The 15,863-nt window shown below is 40.5% G+C and overlaps 2 protein-coding genes across 2 annotated transcripts; both read right to left on the bottom strand.

Annotated features, from left to right (window-relative positions):
• Positions 1 to 3,898: 3,898 nt before the first annotated feature.
• Positions 3,899 to 8,021, bottom strand: LOC138589839 (5-aminolevulinate synthase, non-specific, mitochondrial-like). The gene is made up of 11 exons (XM_069660303.1): positions 7,962 to 8,021; positions 6,841 to 7,046; positions 6,549 to 6,725; positions 6,275 to 6,400; positions 5,958 to 6,177; positions 5,669 to 5,853; positions 5,328 to 5,507; positions 5,017 to 5,181; positions 4,653 to 4,921; positions 4,353 to 4,515; positions 3,899 to 4,195 (listed from the first exon to the last, which is right to left on the bottom strand). Exons 2-11 carry the CDS (start codon positions 7,028 to 7,030, stop codon positions 4,035 to 4,037), a joined length of 1,836 nt encoding a protein of 611 aa, XP_069516404.1. The 5' UTR covers positions 7,031 to 7,046; positions 7,962 to 8,021; the 3' UTR covers positions 3,899 to 4,034.
• A 1,759-nt stretch (positions 8,022 to 9,780) lies between these two features.
• Positions 9,781 to 15,409, bottom strand: spo11 (SPO11 initiator of meiotic double stranded breaks). The gene is made up of 13 exons (XM_069660146.1): positions 15,297 to 15,409; positions 14,533 to 14,646; positions 13,612 to 13,700; positions 13,168 to 13,234; positions 12,956 to 13,064; positions 12,567 to 12,653; positions 12,053 to 12,089; positions 11,816 to 11,925; positions 11,634 to 11,733; positions 11,216 to 11,253; positions 10,832 to 10,908; positions 10,319 to 10,430; positions 9,781 to 9,900 (listed from the first exon to the last, which is right to left on the bottom strand). Exons 1-13 carry the CDS (start codon positions 15,407 to 15,409, stop codon positions 9,781 to 9,783), a joined length of 1,173 nt encoding a protein of 390 aa, XP_069516247.1.
• Positions 15,410 to 15,863: the final 454 nt, after the last annotated feature.

Raw genomic sequence — 15,863 nt, 5'->3', positions numbered from 1 at the left:
TCTCGTTTTACCATTCCGATGCACGGGGAGTGCTTTTTTTTAGTTGACAGTAGAGCAACTCAAGAGGGAGGAGTTTATTCCTATGATTTAAAGTCATAGCAGAAATATCACAAAGTTTGGCATCAGTAGGCCTCAATGGAATAGTTTTCTCAATCACTGCCATTCTATGCATTAATTGTTTGTGATATTGTAGCAGGTTTCTAATGTTTTCCAGAGGACTGTAATCACTAACAGTATGATTCCTGTGTTTCATATCCCTCAAAATGGACTATTGCAGGCTACCATATTATCTTGCAGTGGTATGGGTTATTGTTATTACTTATTAATTTAATCACTTAATAGTGATTCATGGGGTGTCTGCAAAAGAACCATGCATTATAATTGACACTTGCATGTTTTTCAGTTTTAGGGGTGGTTACTCTTCATAAATGTCTTGTAAGATTGCATTATTGCACATTATATGCATTAATATTGTATTATTATCTCTTTCTCCTGACCTTTGTGACAATTTTCTGAGCTTTTCACGGCACATCTCAAACAGTAATTCTATAATATACTGTATTTTAGCTTAGATATCTATATACTTACACAATATGTAACTTCTTATAACAATACTAGTGATATTATAACAAGTAATAGGTTATTACACGGGATTTCAAGTAATATAGTGTTTAAGTAAAATCACATCCTCCATTTAGAGCACAGACTCTAACAAGTAGGCTGTATCTATTACTTTTCTTCCTGGAAAGGCAGACTCTGCTCAGTACTTTGCATTGGTGATGCATTTTTCTGCAGAAGAGCAGCGGAACATTTAATTACGGAAGTATGCTGCAATCTTTCATCATGATAATATTTATCATGAGATTAGACACACCCATGCAATTGCTCTCCTCACTTTCTATCTTAATTCTGTGTATGAAGGGAGGCTTTTTTTCTCCCTTCCCTTCCACATTGCACAGTGACTCAATAGGATAATCATATGCATGCTGCTGTGCATGTACATCTTTTCTTAGAATGCAACCACAACATTCCCATGCTTCAGTAATGATGTGTATAATAATGCAAGCGGATGGTGGAGGAGAGGGGGAGAGATAGAGAGGGATGCGTGCAGTGGGAATCCAGCCTTGTAGCTCATCTGTCTGTGCACGTGAGTGGGGGAGACACAGATGTGCAGAGCATCGGGATTAACACAGAATGTGGAATAGAGCTAAACCTGCACACACAGATACACAAATGCTCTCTACCACGGACTGATCAGCCAAACAACAACAGGCATCATCAGCAGCATCATTTCAGCACCAACAGCCACCCAGCAGATTACGTACAGAGTTGTGGCCCCGCTCACATCCACATGATGGAACTCTACCTCCAGGAAGTGCTGAGGTGTTGGAGCTGCTCAAAGGCTTTTCGCAATAAGAAACTGAGCAGGCTGCATCTACAAAAGACAGTGATAGCTGAAGGATATGATATGTAAAAATGAGGCCAATCAATGCACAACTATTTAGTTTATATATAATGTTCAATGTGTGCCCCCCTTTATGTCTAAAAATTTGAAATCAACACAACACGCATTGAATTAAAGTAAAAAATTAAAAACATATCAAAGATTCATGCTCTGAGCACCAGGGTGGGGGTCACCTGAATGCTCCACTTCTTCCACCAACACTTTGGTTACATAATACGCTCCAAATGCGAGCTCATTTTGGTCTTTGATTTACAGAATCCCAGTTTTTCATCTGAAGAGCTGCTTTGAGGGCTTTCATGCAAACCCGACAGGCACTCAAACGCACCGCTGTCACGTGCAGATGTACAGTGTGATGCATTCAGAGATGAGACAGATGGGAGGAGAGCTTCCTCTCCATTGATGTTTCTCTGCGTGTGGGAGTAAAAGGCTTTTTTTTATTGAACTAATTCTATTTGAAAATGATAATCAAGGCCACATGATAGAAAATGAAAGTCAGTAGAGTTTTGTTTTATCTCGTATGAAAAGGCTACATGAAATAACCAGGCTGATAAATGTGTCAGCTCATTTGAAAATCTCTATAATCTCGGATTCTGCATGTCTGCTTCACTGACACAAGCTGTGACGCACACTGAAGCGTATTTGCTGCATTTTATTACAACTAATATGATCTGCCATGTTATCTGAAAGGGAAACACAATATCCTGTTCTGTATTGATACCATCTAGTGGTTCACGGTGAAAGCTGCTGCACCCGCTATGAGTCATCTGCAAAGGAGGGAGGCGTCTCACGTAACAGCCTCACAGCTGCAAACAGGAGAGCCAGGATGCCTCCATGTGGTGGAACCAAGAACGCCACGACAAGCATTTCATGAATGAATGACCGGATGACCACAAATCTGTACTTAAGCTGATTATACACGAACACCACAACTTGATACTCCACTGCCTTTTTGCTAAACCAGCAGCTGTGGTGGTATTTATGTTGAGATTATGATTATGATTTGTTGGAGCACTGCATCTACTGAACTTGTGTACATATACAGCACATGTTGTGCAGCAAATATCTGTATAAACGTTAAAGGTTAATATTGTATGATACCAGAAAGAAATGGTTGCACAATATTAACCCCATCTGCCAGCTCATTCTTCTAGCATGAAATGTTTTTCAGATTAGATTTTTGCTGAACACATAAGATGCACATTAGTCAAAAATCAGTGATATGATATATCATATAATGCAGTTTTTTTTTCTCAGTATTTTTCTTTTTCGACAAAGGCAGCATAAGAAACTAGGGATGCACGATATTGGATTTTTTGCCGATAGCCGATATGCCGATACACACGTGACGTCATCACGCTGCGCCGCGCAAGTCTTCTTCGTGCCGCAGCCCATTATTTTATCGGTTAATTATATCAGCGTATATCGGCGTGTTGGCCGATATCCGATATTTCATTTTTAAGCCAATATCGGCCAATACCGATAACATGCCGATAATATCGTGCATCCCTATAAGAAACAATAAAAACACAAAAGAATGCACGGTTGCCTGGGCTGCTGTTTGTTACAAGCACAGAAGCCCTTCTCTGACACGTGACTTTAACATGCATGAGGAGTTCGAAAATGTTAATTTGACCTTTTAGCTGCTCTGAAATCTTGTGCCGTATAAAAAGCTCAGTCAATTGTTGTGCATTTGTGTATTAAAAAAAGGTATCCAATGCATAACACTGATGTTACGTATGCATGGGACAAATACAAACGTATATATTTATGAATACTATAATACTATATGAATAAAATTATGCAAAGTGCTGACAGAAAACTGAACACTGTATCACATGGAGCTGTATTCACAACCTTTATAAAGCAATAACTGTTTTCTATGAAGTAATTTAATGAATCCCGAATTCCTAAAATAAAAGGATTATTTTATCTTCCATTCTATTATCTTTTCCAGACTCAAATTTCTAATCTTGTCTGTATTACTCAAGACCATGTTTTACATCAGAGTAAAAATAACTATGTTTATTATGTAAATAAATGTTTTTAAATTTAGGGATTGTTATGCTGGCCTTAGAAAAAAAACATACATTTTATAGCCTTTAACAGCCACATTCTTTGCTGTTTGAGGAAGCGAACTACTGGTGCTATCTACTACTATGCTAACATACTGAATAAATAATTGTTTCTCCAAGATTTCTAAACCTCATTTATAAATTAAAACTATTAATTAGTTGAACGTTTTTTCCCCCTGTGGGGTCAGTGCAGCCTATTGTTCACAGAAATGGTCACTCTTTTATACGGTGGTAGACATTTTGGGTGCATGCTCCAAACAGTATGAAACGCACGCTGTTGTATTCTAAATAATATATTTAAGAAAAAAAGCATACAGGCAAAAGTATCGAGACAAAGAGTTAGATTTTAAAGTGAACACGAGAGAGTTTATTAGCACCTTACCCCGGCATTCATTAGTGGTGAATAAATTACAGAAATATAAGAAATAGCTTAAATAGAAGGAGGTAGGGCTTTGTGTGGATTTAGTGTTTTATGCTTCATGATATCGAATTAAAAATCAAGCTACTGCTGATATGATGTGACTGAGGCCTCTGAAGTACGACTTCTCCCTCTCATTCATGAGCTCGAAGTGGAGAGGCTGCTGGCAGAAGTTACACTCTGCTGAGGAGTGCGGCTTCAGCTCCAAACCCACCTCCTTCCACGTCTTCACCAGCCGGTCTATGGAGACAAAAACAGTGTCAAAAAGGTTTGTTCTTGAGAAACATAAAGTAATTTTACTTTCTCAATACTGCAGAATTTGATGTAAACAAAAAATGGTCACTTTTTGGATATGTTTGATTAATGAGATAAGCAGCATTTTTTACAGAGCGCATACCGACAAAGTAGTACATCATCTGAGGGGTGTGGTGTGGTGTTGGGGCAATGCGCAGCAGCTCCTCTCCTTTAGCCACAGTGGGGTAGTTGATTGCCTGGACGTAGATGTTGTAACGAGACATCATGATGTCGCAGATCTCTGTGTTCTTCTCTGCATCTAACACCTGCCAAACAGATATATCACATATCAGATTCACACTGTTTGCAATTTAATTTAGGCCTCTCATAACACTGATATATTAGACTTTTCTATGAATGGAACCCAGCAAGAGTTAAATTCATAAATCACACATTTTCTTACCTGCACAGGAATGATGTGACTTGGGCAGTGGACAACAGGAAGTCCTGAATCCATCAGCATTTGTCTGAGCAACTTGACGCTCCTCTGATGTTTCCTCCTGAGCGCCTGGCCCTCCTCACTCTTCAGGACTTTGATGGACTCCCTCGCCCCTGCCAGCAGCATGGGAGGAAGGGAAGTGGTGAAGATGAAGCCTGCAGCGTAGGAGCGAACTGTGTCCACCAGGGCGCTGGTGCTGGCGATGTAGCCTCCCACACAGCCAAATGCTTTGCCTGGAAACGAAACCCATAACAAGTCAGAGAGGCCCATATGGCACTGGTGAGGGTGTAATAAGAGGATTCCCCTCATTAGCAAAAGTTTTACTTACCAAGGGTACCAGAGATGATGTCCATCTTGTGCATGACTCTGTCTCTGTCCCCGATCCCTCCTCCCCTTGGACCATACAAGCCCACAGCGTGAACCTCATCCACAAAGGTTATGGCACCAAACTGGTGAGCAACATCACACATCTCTTCTAGTGGGCACACGGCACCTGTAAAGGGCACAGCAGACTATTTAACATTACATATCACACACATATTTTTTTATCCATACTTATTAAATGCATAGATAAAGCTTTATAAAACAGAGCATGGATTTAATGTTAATCCTTTTAAATAAGGAGGAGCGCGAACTAACCATCCATCGAGTGCACTGTCTCAAAGGCAACGATCTTTGGAGTGGAGGGGTCGGATTTCTCAAGCAGCTCTTGTAGGTGGCTGACGTCATTGTGACGGAAGATAAACTTCTTGACCCCACTGTTTCTAATACCCTGGATCATTGAGGCATGGTTTCCAGCGTCAGAGTAGATTTCACAACCTACAGGAGGAAAAGAAAAATGGAGGAAACGTTACTTCTTTGATTCCCTAAGTCTCAATCACAAATCCTTATTATAAAATACAGAACAATATTGAATCAACGCAGAAGCACAGAACTTTTAGGTGACATGTCTTCATATTTCCAAGCTTGATTGAATGTACCTGGTAGCATTTTTGCCAGAGTAAATAATGTGGAGTCATTGGCTACAAAGCAGGACGTGAACAGCAGTGCGGCATCCTTGCCGTGCAGGTCAGCCAGCTCATATTCAAGATCCACGTGGAATTTGCTCGTCCCTGAAATGTTTCGTGTTCCTCCTGCACCGGCACCATGCTTTCGTAAAGTCTCCCTTTAAGAAAAACAACATGTTTAAATATCTTGAAACCATCATATTATTGTATTTCACTATCACCATCTTGCTATGGTTTCTGTTTAATGTTTAAAAACACTCACGTGATAGCCTCTGTGACTTTGGGGTGGCGGCTCATGCCCAGATAGTCGTTGCTGCACCACACAGACACGTCTCTCTTTGCACGAAGAGACTCCGAGTAGTCGTCCGCCATGGGGAACGTTAGGGCACGACGGTTCACCGTCTTAAACACCCTGTATGTGTGATCAGTCTTCTTGCTCTCAATCTTCTTCTCAAAATACTTGTCGTACTGGAAGGTGACAGCTGATGGATGGAAATTGGTTTGAGTAGTTTCATATTTTAAATTTGAGAATTATGATGTGATAATTAAACTTAATGAAGAAGAAATTGTCTGTCTCACCCTCAGGTAGATTATCTTTTAGCAGGTGAGCAGGTTTAGAAGACATGGGTTTAAGAAGGTTTCTTGGTGCTTTTATGTTGGCCTTGTCCGCCTCAATAAGATCCACAACTGAAAAATCTTTTTTCCCTGTTCAAGAAAGATACACACGGTTACATGTTACATTTTATATTCACTTTAAATGTCATCAGATTGTATCTGCTCCCAACAATGACCGTTCACAATTTACATAACTGACCTACTGTGTGTATCTAATTACAGGTGTGGCAGTGCTTACGTGTGTGGACAGAGTGCATCTCCTGAACATCCTCTTGCAGCTCCATGCTGACCTCTCTCACAACCCTGTTGTTTTTCTGCACCAGTTCTGCAGCCAGGAACGGGCACTTGGAGCCTATGGCCTGGCCAGCAGGTGGCATGGTATGACCCGGGGGTAACTTGACTCCATGCTTCTGATCTAAAGAACAAAAATTACTTCTTAACGACTCTATAAAAAATGTGTTCAAAATTAAGTCATCATTAGTTGTCTGGATCTTCATCATGTATAAAAGGATGCAAATCAATCAACTGACCATCCTTTGGTGGAGTGCCTTTGGATGCAGAAGCTGAGGAGGACAGAGCTCTGGCTAGAGGTCTGGAGGCCAGCTCCTTCATCACAGGGCACTTTTGGGCATAGCTCACCAAGGATGACTTCCCAGCGAGCTGCAGGCGAATGCTGGGCACAACAGTGAGGAAAGGGCACCGGCGGATCACTGCGTCCATATGAGATACTCTTGACCTAAAATAAAGGAGAAAAAGGAGGGCGTTAAAAAAGACAGACAGATTATTTTCCTGCGACTTTTTTAAGAAAGCCGGATCCTGTCTACAAGTATCATCTTTTACCTGACAAAATCCCAGTCCACCTTGATGTTAAAGACGAAAAATGTCTTGCGAAACATGACTGCCACGCTAATTTATGCCCAGCTAGACCACAGACGATGTTCTGGCAAAAGCTCAAGAGACTACTCTCATTCCCTGTGCCGTGTAGTCAGCTGTCCTTGACATGTGGAAAAGGGAAGGCCTCTCAAGGACCTGTCCTGTTTCTACAACTGAATAGCCTTACCTAGGAGAAGAGCAATCTGGCTTCACTTGAGACAAAACACATGTAACGTGACAGACTGAGCCCCCACCATACCACATATTACACAACAGGGGCTGGGTCTCAGGGCCTGTCATAAGATCCTAGAAGTAAAACATGATCCCACGTATTAAATCTTCTTGTTGAATACTTTATTTCTTTACTATTTATTATAAAATATATGGCCCATTACATTATAATACTCATTTTTATTATAAAAGGACACCTTTCCTTACAACGGCACCGATGATATAATCAATTACAACAGATAATAAGCGTCAAACTGGTATAAACAGAAATAAATGTTCAGTCTAAAATATGAATTTCTCTGTAGGCTTTTAGCAAAGATTGAAGCTTATAGCAACACATATCATTAAAATAAATAAGTTTCCACTAAAACTGAAAAGGTATTTCTTAAAACCAGCTTTGATCAGTACAAGCTCATCAAGCCAACACAGCCAAAACAGTTACTATCTTGGAGCAGCTGGACACGACACTGAACACATGGCAGGAAAGCTGCCTCTGCCATATTCACTCACGACTCTGTAAAAAATTAACAAACCTGGTTTAACTCACCTGGTTCCGTCTTTACGATGAAACGGCGCTCAGTCTTTTGTTCCTCCTCGACAGTTATCAGTCTAGACAAATCTTGTGGCACGTTACTGAAACTTCAGCCGGAGAAATTACAGCACTGCGGTGACGTAGTAAATGTATGTTGCACAAGCATAAAGACACGCCCACCGACGGTCATGTAATACAGCCAAAGATCGTATATTAAACAAAGAACGTACTCATTTTATATTTGTCTGAACTCAACAATTAAAATGATTTTATATGATTAATGTGAGATATTAAAACTTTTTCATATTTATTTAATAATAACATCGCTGAATACCACTTTAGACCCAACTGATTACTTGACTTATACTTAAACTGTTCTTACTGTACTGGGAGATGTTTACAATTAGGCACTTTATACTAATAATGATTTAGAGGCACTTTTTTCCTACTGAATCATTTCACTCCACAACAGTTAGTGCACAACTATTTTGTCAAATTATATATGACAAATTGATTTACAAGTCTCTTATAAAACATGATGTACTTCAATAGATGACACCACTTAAATACAAACAAAGCAGTTAGGCTTAAAATGTATCGACTTCAACTTTAAAGTACTGTTTACATTATTAATACTGATTAATACAATAATATAATACAGACAAGCGCCATTCTCCTCAGTACCTGCATCTTTTTAAAAATGTTTCTATCTTTTTATGACGTATTTCTTGTGGTGAGGTAATATTGTGGGATTTTCACCTTTCAAGTTAGAACAGCCCTGTTGCTGAAAATGGTTGCTTAGCATACTAGTTATACATGACACCTGAATGATTGAAACCTGCTCTACTCTTCACAAGGCCATAGATATATTTACGAACTACTAGAGCTTTCAATTAGGGATGCATCGATACCGGTACCAGTATCGGGTATCGGACGGTATCGGAGCTAGTAGTACTCGTACTGCACCTGAAAACCACTTTATGGCTTGACGTAAGCCTTCAGTTAGTTAAGCAGGTAGGCGGAGAGGCAAAGTTGAGTGTCGTTTTATTTTGTCTATTTACTGTTACAGTCAGAAAGTGAGGAACATCTAATGAAAATGAAACATGTTTTTAAAGTCATTATGAGAACTTTAATGATATCATTAAGTACTCATATTGGTACTCGCTATCGACAAGTACCCAAATGTAAGCACTTGGGCTTTCAATTGTGTATATTGTGTGTCTGTGATGATGATTTTCCTGCATTATGTGTATGATCTTGAGGGGTTGCTTATGAGATTGCCCTGCTCTCCTATTTAATGAACACTGTCTCCATCTGCTGGAGAAAGGATCTTATAAAGAACAACAGTTTTTACCCTTACAAAGTGTATTGATGAATGAACAGCCTCACTGATGCTCCAATTCCAAACTACTAAATCATCCCTCACATGTGCTGACAGTCTTTGAATGAGCTCACTTAATGGGTGTTCTGTGGTTGTAAAACGTGCAAGACAATGCTGAAACAATTGAAACTAATTGAACCCATGACTGAAACTGACTTGGTGTGTTTGATGACTTCAACAGCATGTCCAAACATCTTTGAAATATAAACAAGATCCAAACCTTTACAATGGAAGTAAAGGGTTTTAATGATTGGATGAGACATGACAAAAACAATTAGCAAACATAAACACACACGGTCACTAAAAAAGAATGCAAACATTGCAAACTAAACCAACTTCACATGTCAATCTGTCAGAGAAGGTCGTAAAGGACAGTTGCATAGAGAGCTTTCTTTAGTTTTGCAAGCAGCCTTAGCAGTGCACGTGTTATCCCACTAAGTGGCAGCATTGTGCTCATACCCAGCCGCCGTAACGCAGCTTGTTGGGCAGGTAGATGTTGGTGAGGAAATCAGGAGCAATGGCTGCCAGCGACTGTATTTCAGCCTTGACCTTAGTCTGCTGCATCAGTTCCATCTACAACAAGAGCAAACCGGCAAGCTTAAGGAGCTCGTGGAGAAGCTGTGCAAACAGGCATAAATCATCAGGTGTTTCTTTTACAGCCACTCCAAAACAAAGTAGCTGTTCTATATACTTAGTACCAGCGAGCTAAGAGTCCTCTCGCACACATTCCTGCGCCGTGTGTCACATGAGCAAAATGTTAAAACTGTTTAAACCTCTGAGGTAGAACTCCTTCTCTTTCAGACCATCAATTTCCAAGCAGCTCACACTGAGTTTAGGGGGTTAGGGGTGTATGGCATGCACAAAATTAAATATCACAGCATTTTCGTTCTACTTTTACCTCCTATTTACTGTTCAACATCCCGTGAGAAACTGAAATATATTCTTGTTTTCACCAGCACAGCAAATTCCCTCTCTTTCTCTCTTCTCTCACCTCTCTCTGCCAGTCTGGCTGGCTGGTTAAGTACGGCCTTTTCAGGAGGCTGTCGAGTTTGCTTTCGTCCCTCGTGGTGAGGGGGATCAGGGCATCCTCTGGAACCCGCAACCTGAAGAATGAAGTGTTGATTTTACTACACCTTACTAAATTAATTTCCTGAGAATGGCAGCAGCCAGCAGGCGGTTCTGTTGATGGATGTTGCCCCTACAGCATGTTTCCTCCCGTTCTTAATGGACTCGCATAGAGGAGTTATTATATGTATGTTTAGGGGGACGCATAAGAGGAAAAACTGCACACACTACAATTAAATGTATGTCAAATCTCTAAATTTGTTCAAGGGGACGTATACTTAAAACTCAATATACTCTCAGACGCAGTTCATTGAAGGAGGAAAAAAAAGTGAGGGCGACAGCAACAGAAACCAAAACAAACAATCTAAATGTCCCCAGAATATAAACCCAATTAGAGGCGGGTGGAGGAAGTCGGAAGTAGCGAATGTTGAGTCCAAACCTCTGGAGGTCAGAGGGGAGGAGGCCTAGCCACATAACGCTGGGGACGGTCAGGCTGTGGGCCTCAAACGACATGGCCTGTGGAAAAGTAACGCGCACACAAACACACGCCCAGTCACACACACACACAGAAACACGTGTTTATGCACGGAGTATATCTTAAATAAACACACAGAATCAGCACTGTACTTTCGTAATGTGGTCATGACCAACATATGCTCACAATAACGCTAATGAACGCAACAGAAACATTACATGTCAGCTTGACGATTGGTCCGTTCTTCTACTCAAAGAGGATATAATTACTCTTTGCTAACAGTGTGACACTGAACAGGCCACAGTGGATAATATACAGTACAGGGGACACTAGCGTGTTGGGACTCACCACTGATCCATACTTGTAGATACACATGATCTCAATCCCTGGGAAAATCAGGAGAGACAGAGACACGCCACAATCACTGGCATACCAGAGCAATTATCCTGCAGAGATGTGTAACGGAGCTTTGAACAAAGTAAAGCATTACATATGTGTCTCGCCATGCAATGGGAAAAGGGTTGGAGGTATGGAGGATGAAGGGAACTGAGCCATCCCGCCTGGACGAGATCACGCCAGCGGAAATAACAGTCAGACTACGCAGCATGACGTAGCGGACAGGTGCTAACATCTGCCGGCTTAGCGAGACATGCAACCCTACTGTGTGTGCGTGGAGACGAAAAGTGAGTCAAGTGTTGTTAAATTAGTGGAAATATGCAAAGTATGCGTGAGAGGTTATACTGGTTTGAACTCAAGGCAGATGTACCATGAGGGTCGGCATCCACCAGAGCGAAGATGGGGACACGCAGCGTGTCCCAAAGCTTCCTCACCATCAACCTGCTGTTCACGTCTGGCACGCCTTTTCCCTGAGACACGCAAACACACCTGTGACGTATACAGGAAACTAATACGACACATTGCATCACAAATTAATTGAAGTAAACACACTGTGATCATGATGCAGGGAGAGAGCTTTGTGCAGAAGTCGTCATCCAGGAGTCTCTGAAACGTTGCATCCTTCTCCACTATCATGACAAACTTTGCAGATGATACGATATCTGTACACGATCAAGGGAAACAGCCACAGTGCAAACTAATGTCCTCCTCACACACAAAGGAATATATAATATTCAACATACTGAGCAACTAAGGAGAGAAGATTCACAAACAAATCACAAAGGATACTTCTAATCCCACCGATGTTTGATGAAACTGCGACAGCCTACGACAAAAATAAAGCTGTAAAACTAGTAAAAGCCTTGCAGTGCTATCACTGGTTTGGTAGGGAAAACAAGGTACCCTGTGGAGCTGTTGACACCCCATGGTGCTGCAGATTCATGTTAGCATATTGTTTGAATCACATGTTCTAGCAACACATGCATGCCACGCACTACAGGGTTTAACGGTACACATCTCTGCCAACTGCAGATGGTGGTAAGCTGATGTCAGTAATTTGTTCAGACTAAAAAGAGGACAGGAAGCTCAACTTAAAACAAACAAACAAGTTTCCAAAACATTAAAGGAGCTGTTTTAAACATGGAATGTTTTGAGTAAGCAACAAATATAATTCAAAAAATTCTCTTTAAAAACGAAACTCCACAGGATACCGTTAAGTCAAAGGCGATGTAATGTTTCTCAGTGCATTAAAATAAGGTGAAGCGTTTCAGCCAGTGAGGCAGTTTAGGTTTTTGAGATTTACAGCAGAGCTGGAGCGGCAGTCAATCCTCGTGCCGTCCTCTTCCAAGTAACATAGATCACCTGAGATCAATCCTTTGGCCGTGGCCAACTGTTGACAAAAAAGTAAGGAGACACACACGCAGGTTAATGCATGCTTGTATCAACCTATATTCATGCTTCTGCCTCTTTAAACTCTTAATTCTATTTCAGTTTGATCAGCTGGACCACATTTTTTCCACAGGTGCTTCCAAACATTTGAAGAAGAACAGACTAATATGTGCCATGTGTACGAGCTGGACATTATAACAAAGCATATCCAAATTAAATTAACTATTACTGAGGGTTGTATTTTTTTTTTTACAATCACAGACCATGTACATTGTCCTTGCATTAACATGTATGCACACTCACCACATGGAGTGATCTGCGAGGAACCTTTAGCATGCAGGATATATCATCCACTATGCTGTCAACTGTTTTTTGTGAACCAAACAGCTGTGTATTGTTGTAATAGATGTCTCTGTGGAAGCAAAGTGTAATTCAGCAATAACAGGTGAAAAAAACAGCCATCAACATCTGTTTTTTTAATCTGTTTTAAGTGATATTTTACTTTTAATTTTTACCTTTTGGTAGAATAAGAGTTGCTCTGCACAAGTCTGTAGATGACCATCAGAATGTTGACAATTTGTGCTTTAAATTAAACAAATAAAACATGTCAATAATGTTCTCCTGAACTTTAATCTCTTAACTAACTCTGAGGGTTACGTCACATTCTTTAAAGGATTTGCTGTTCTTCATTAGGATATTCCTGCGGTAAACCGATCCCCGAAAGCCGCTTTCCACGTATTCAGTCTCTGCTAATTTGTCACCTCAAACCCAGTCTGACTTTTACTGCTGTTTGTGCAGTTTCTGCATATGTTCACAATAAATATAAATGAAAAACACATGAAGTGCAGAAAAACCCTGAATGCTCTTGGAATAAAAGGAATGGCAGCTGTCAAGAACAGAAAAGTCGCATATGAAGCAAAATGAAAGGAAATAGCAACAAGGCGTGTGCGCCTTCTTACCAAATTTAGTGACAGACGAAGCACAGTCACTCCTAATGGTGGTGACAGAACTTCCTGAACTCATTTGAAGCCCGATGGCACTGTCAAAGCTTAAGTGGGAAGCAATGAAAGAAATTCAAGAGGAAAAGAAGGGGGCGAGAAAAAGAGAGCATCAAAGAAATCAACAAAGTATGTGCGTGTTACATTTACTTTTTCAGCTTTTAAAATCCTCTCCCCCACCTGTAAGCCATCTTAAATTCCCCACAGCCCGAGGGCTACCTGTGAGAAGACCTCCCGCCTACCTCACGGTCCTGACTCCTCTTTGGTGCTCAATCTGCCGGATTCTCACATTTGAAAGAGCTGAGCCAGGATGCGCTTTAAGCAAGCTTTAAAGCAAGGTTTGATCCAAACAAGACCAGACAGTTGACTTTGTTCTGAGCATTTGGTCTATGCAGCCTAGTCACATTAAAGGCCTTTGTAAACTTTGTTTATGAATGTCTGTCTGTGTGTGTGTTTGTAGTCCAGTGTTTTCAATTCCTTATCACTCTGTCATCTTTAAGCAGCAGGAAGTTATTTAAACTTCAATCTTGCAGACCCCATGCTGCTAGTTTTATTTTTTTCCTACCACCTGGTTGCCCATGCAGCCTGCTTGAAACACCCCTTATATAAATTCCTCTGTGTGTCCTCTTTCACAGAATGAAACAGAAATATGATCATCTTGTGTGGCCTAACCGGCCACATAAAAAAACTATGAAGAGAAATGTTTATGTATTTCTTTACACAGCTATTTCTATCTATTTCTTTTACATGCCTGCTTGTGTTTGTCTTTTAAAGGTCATACAGCTAACACGGATCCCACACAGTCAGTGTGTGAACGACTGCAGTGTTCAGGGTGGGGAGTAACAACTTTCATGCTACACAGTGTGTTTAAAATAAAATTACCTGACGTTGGCCCAGCTGGATCTGTTGGGCAGTGCCAAGACAGGGGCCTCATCTTTGGACAGACTTGTCACGATTCCAAGGATTACATTTTCAATTCGGGTCAAAATTTCCCTGCTGGAAAAAAAGATACAGTGAGGATGGCAACATATAAAAAACATTAAAAATGCAGCAGTCAGCTAGGTTACCTAAAAACCAAACACAGTAATTAGTGCTGATTGTGATTGCAAAAATAGAGATGAATATGGACTCTTCCACAAAGTCTTTTATCTGGTTAATGTTTTTGTATTTTTGACTAAAAATGTACAACCTACAAGTCAAACCTGAGGGATAAAGTTTATTGGGAAAAAACAATTAAGCTATACTAATGTTTTTCAAAGCAAACAAACTCTAAACAGGTTGGTCAGACACAGACATTAATTGATTATTTTATCCCAAGAAACCCTATCTGTAAATGTTACTAACAAAGTGACGCTAGCATGATGCTACCGTAATGTCTTGGTTCACGCACGTTCACAGCTAACGCTAGCGAAGTAGCTATCGGCACCCTAACCTCATCGTAACACAGACCGAAATATAGTAACATTGCACTTTTGAACATACTAGTGAAGTACCAGCTATATTAATCTATGATACTGCTGCTTGAAAACCGCGTTGGCACATGTTAATCACACCAGCAAAAAGTAGGATGGATGAAACTTTGGTGTTAGCTAAAATTATTCAACATCCTTTTAACTGTCAGCTGGAGCAGCTGATTAGGAACTTACTGGGTTATTTCTTCTTCAACACGCTGGCAGTCCGTCGCCACTTCGACATTGCTCAGCAGTTGAGCACGGAGCTTGTCAATTTCAGAAAACAGCTCTGTAACTCGGGACCCCATTATGTATTAATTAATGGACTCTAAATAAATGACATTATGATGTTCCCGCTTAGGGGTTTGGTGGAAGTATCGCGAGATTTGCGCACCTCTCTTACTAACCTACCTACAGAACCTGAACAAATATACGTCAATTTCTCTTTCCCTGTATTACCACGGGTAAGACGACTTTCACCACATGGTACACATAAATGCAGTAATTCTGAATGGGATACAAGTGCACAGCTCCAATATGTAGACCTAGCCCCGTTTTGTTCGTGCCTCCTATACATCAAGAGGTAAAAGTAGCTACGTACATTTATTTGAGCACTGTAGCCACTTCACCACTGTTATAAGATACTAGGACTAAGACGTTACCGGAGCATGTACACTTTTGTGCTTCTTAAAGTTATTGTACTTGACTGTGTTTCAGAGCTAATGTAGTCTAATTAACTTTTATTTATTTCTTTTATTTATT

This window comes from Semicossyphus pulcher, unplaced genomic scaffold (assembly GCF_022749685.1).
Source record: "Semicossyphus pulcher isolate SPU_LCO1_2020_fin unplaced genomic scaffold, fSemPul1.0.p SCAF_13, whole genome shotgun sequence".
Classification (NCBI taxonomy): domain Eukaryota; kingdom Metazoa; phylum Chordata; class Actinopteri; order Labriformes; family Labridae; genus Semicossyphus; species Semicossyphus pulcher.
The sequence above is the reverse complement of the archived record's forward strand: the minus strand, read 5'-3'. Positions and strand labels throughout refer to the sequence as shown.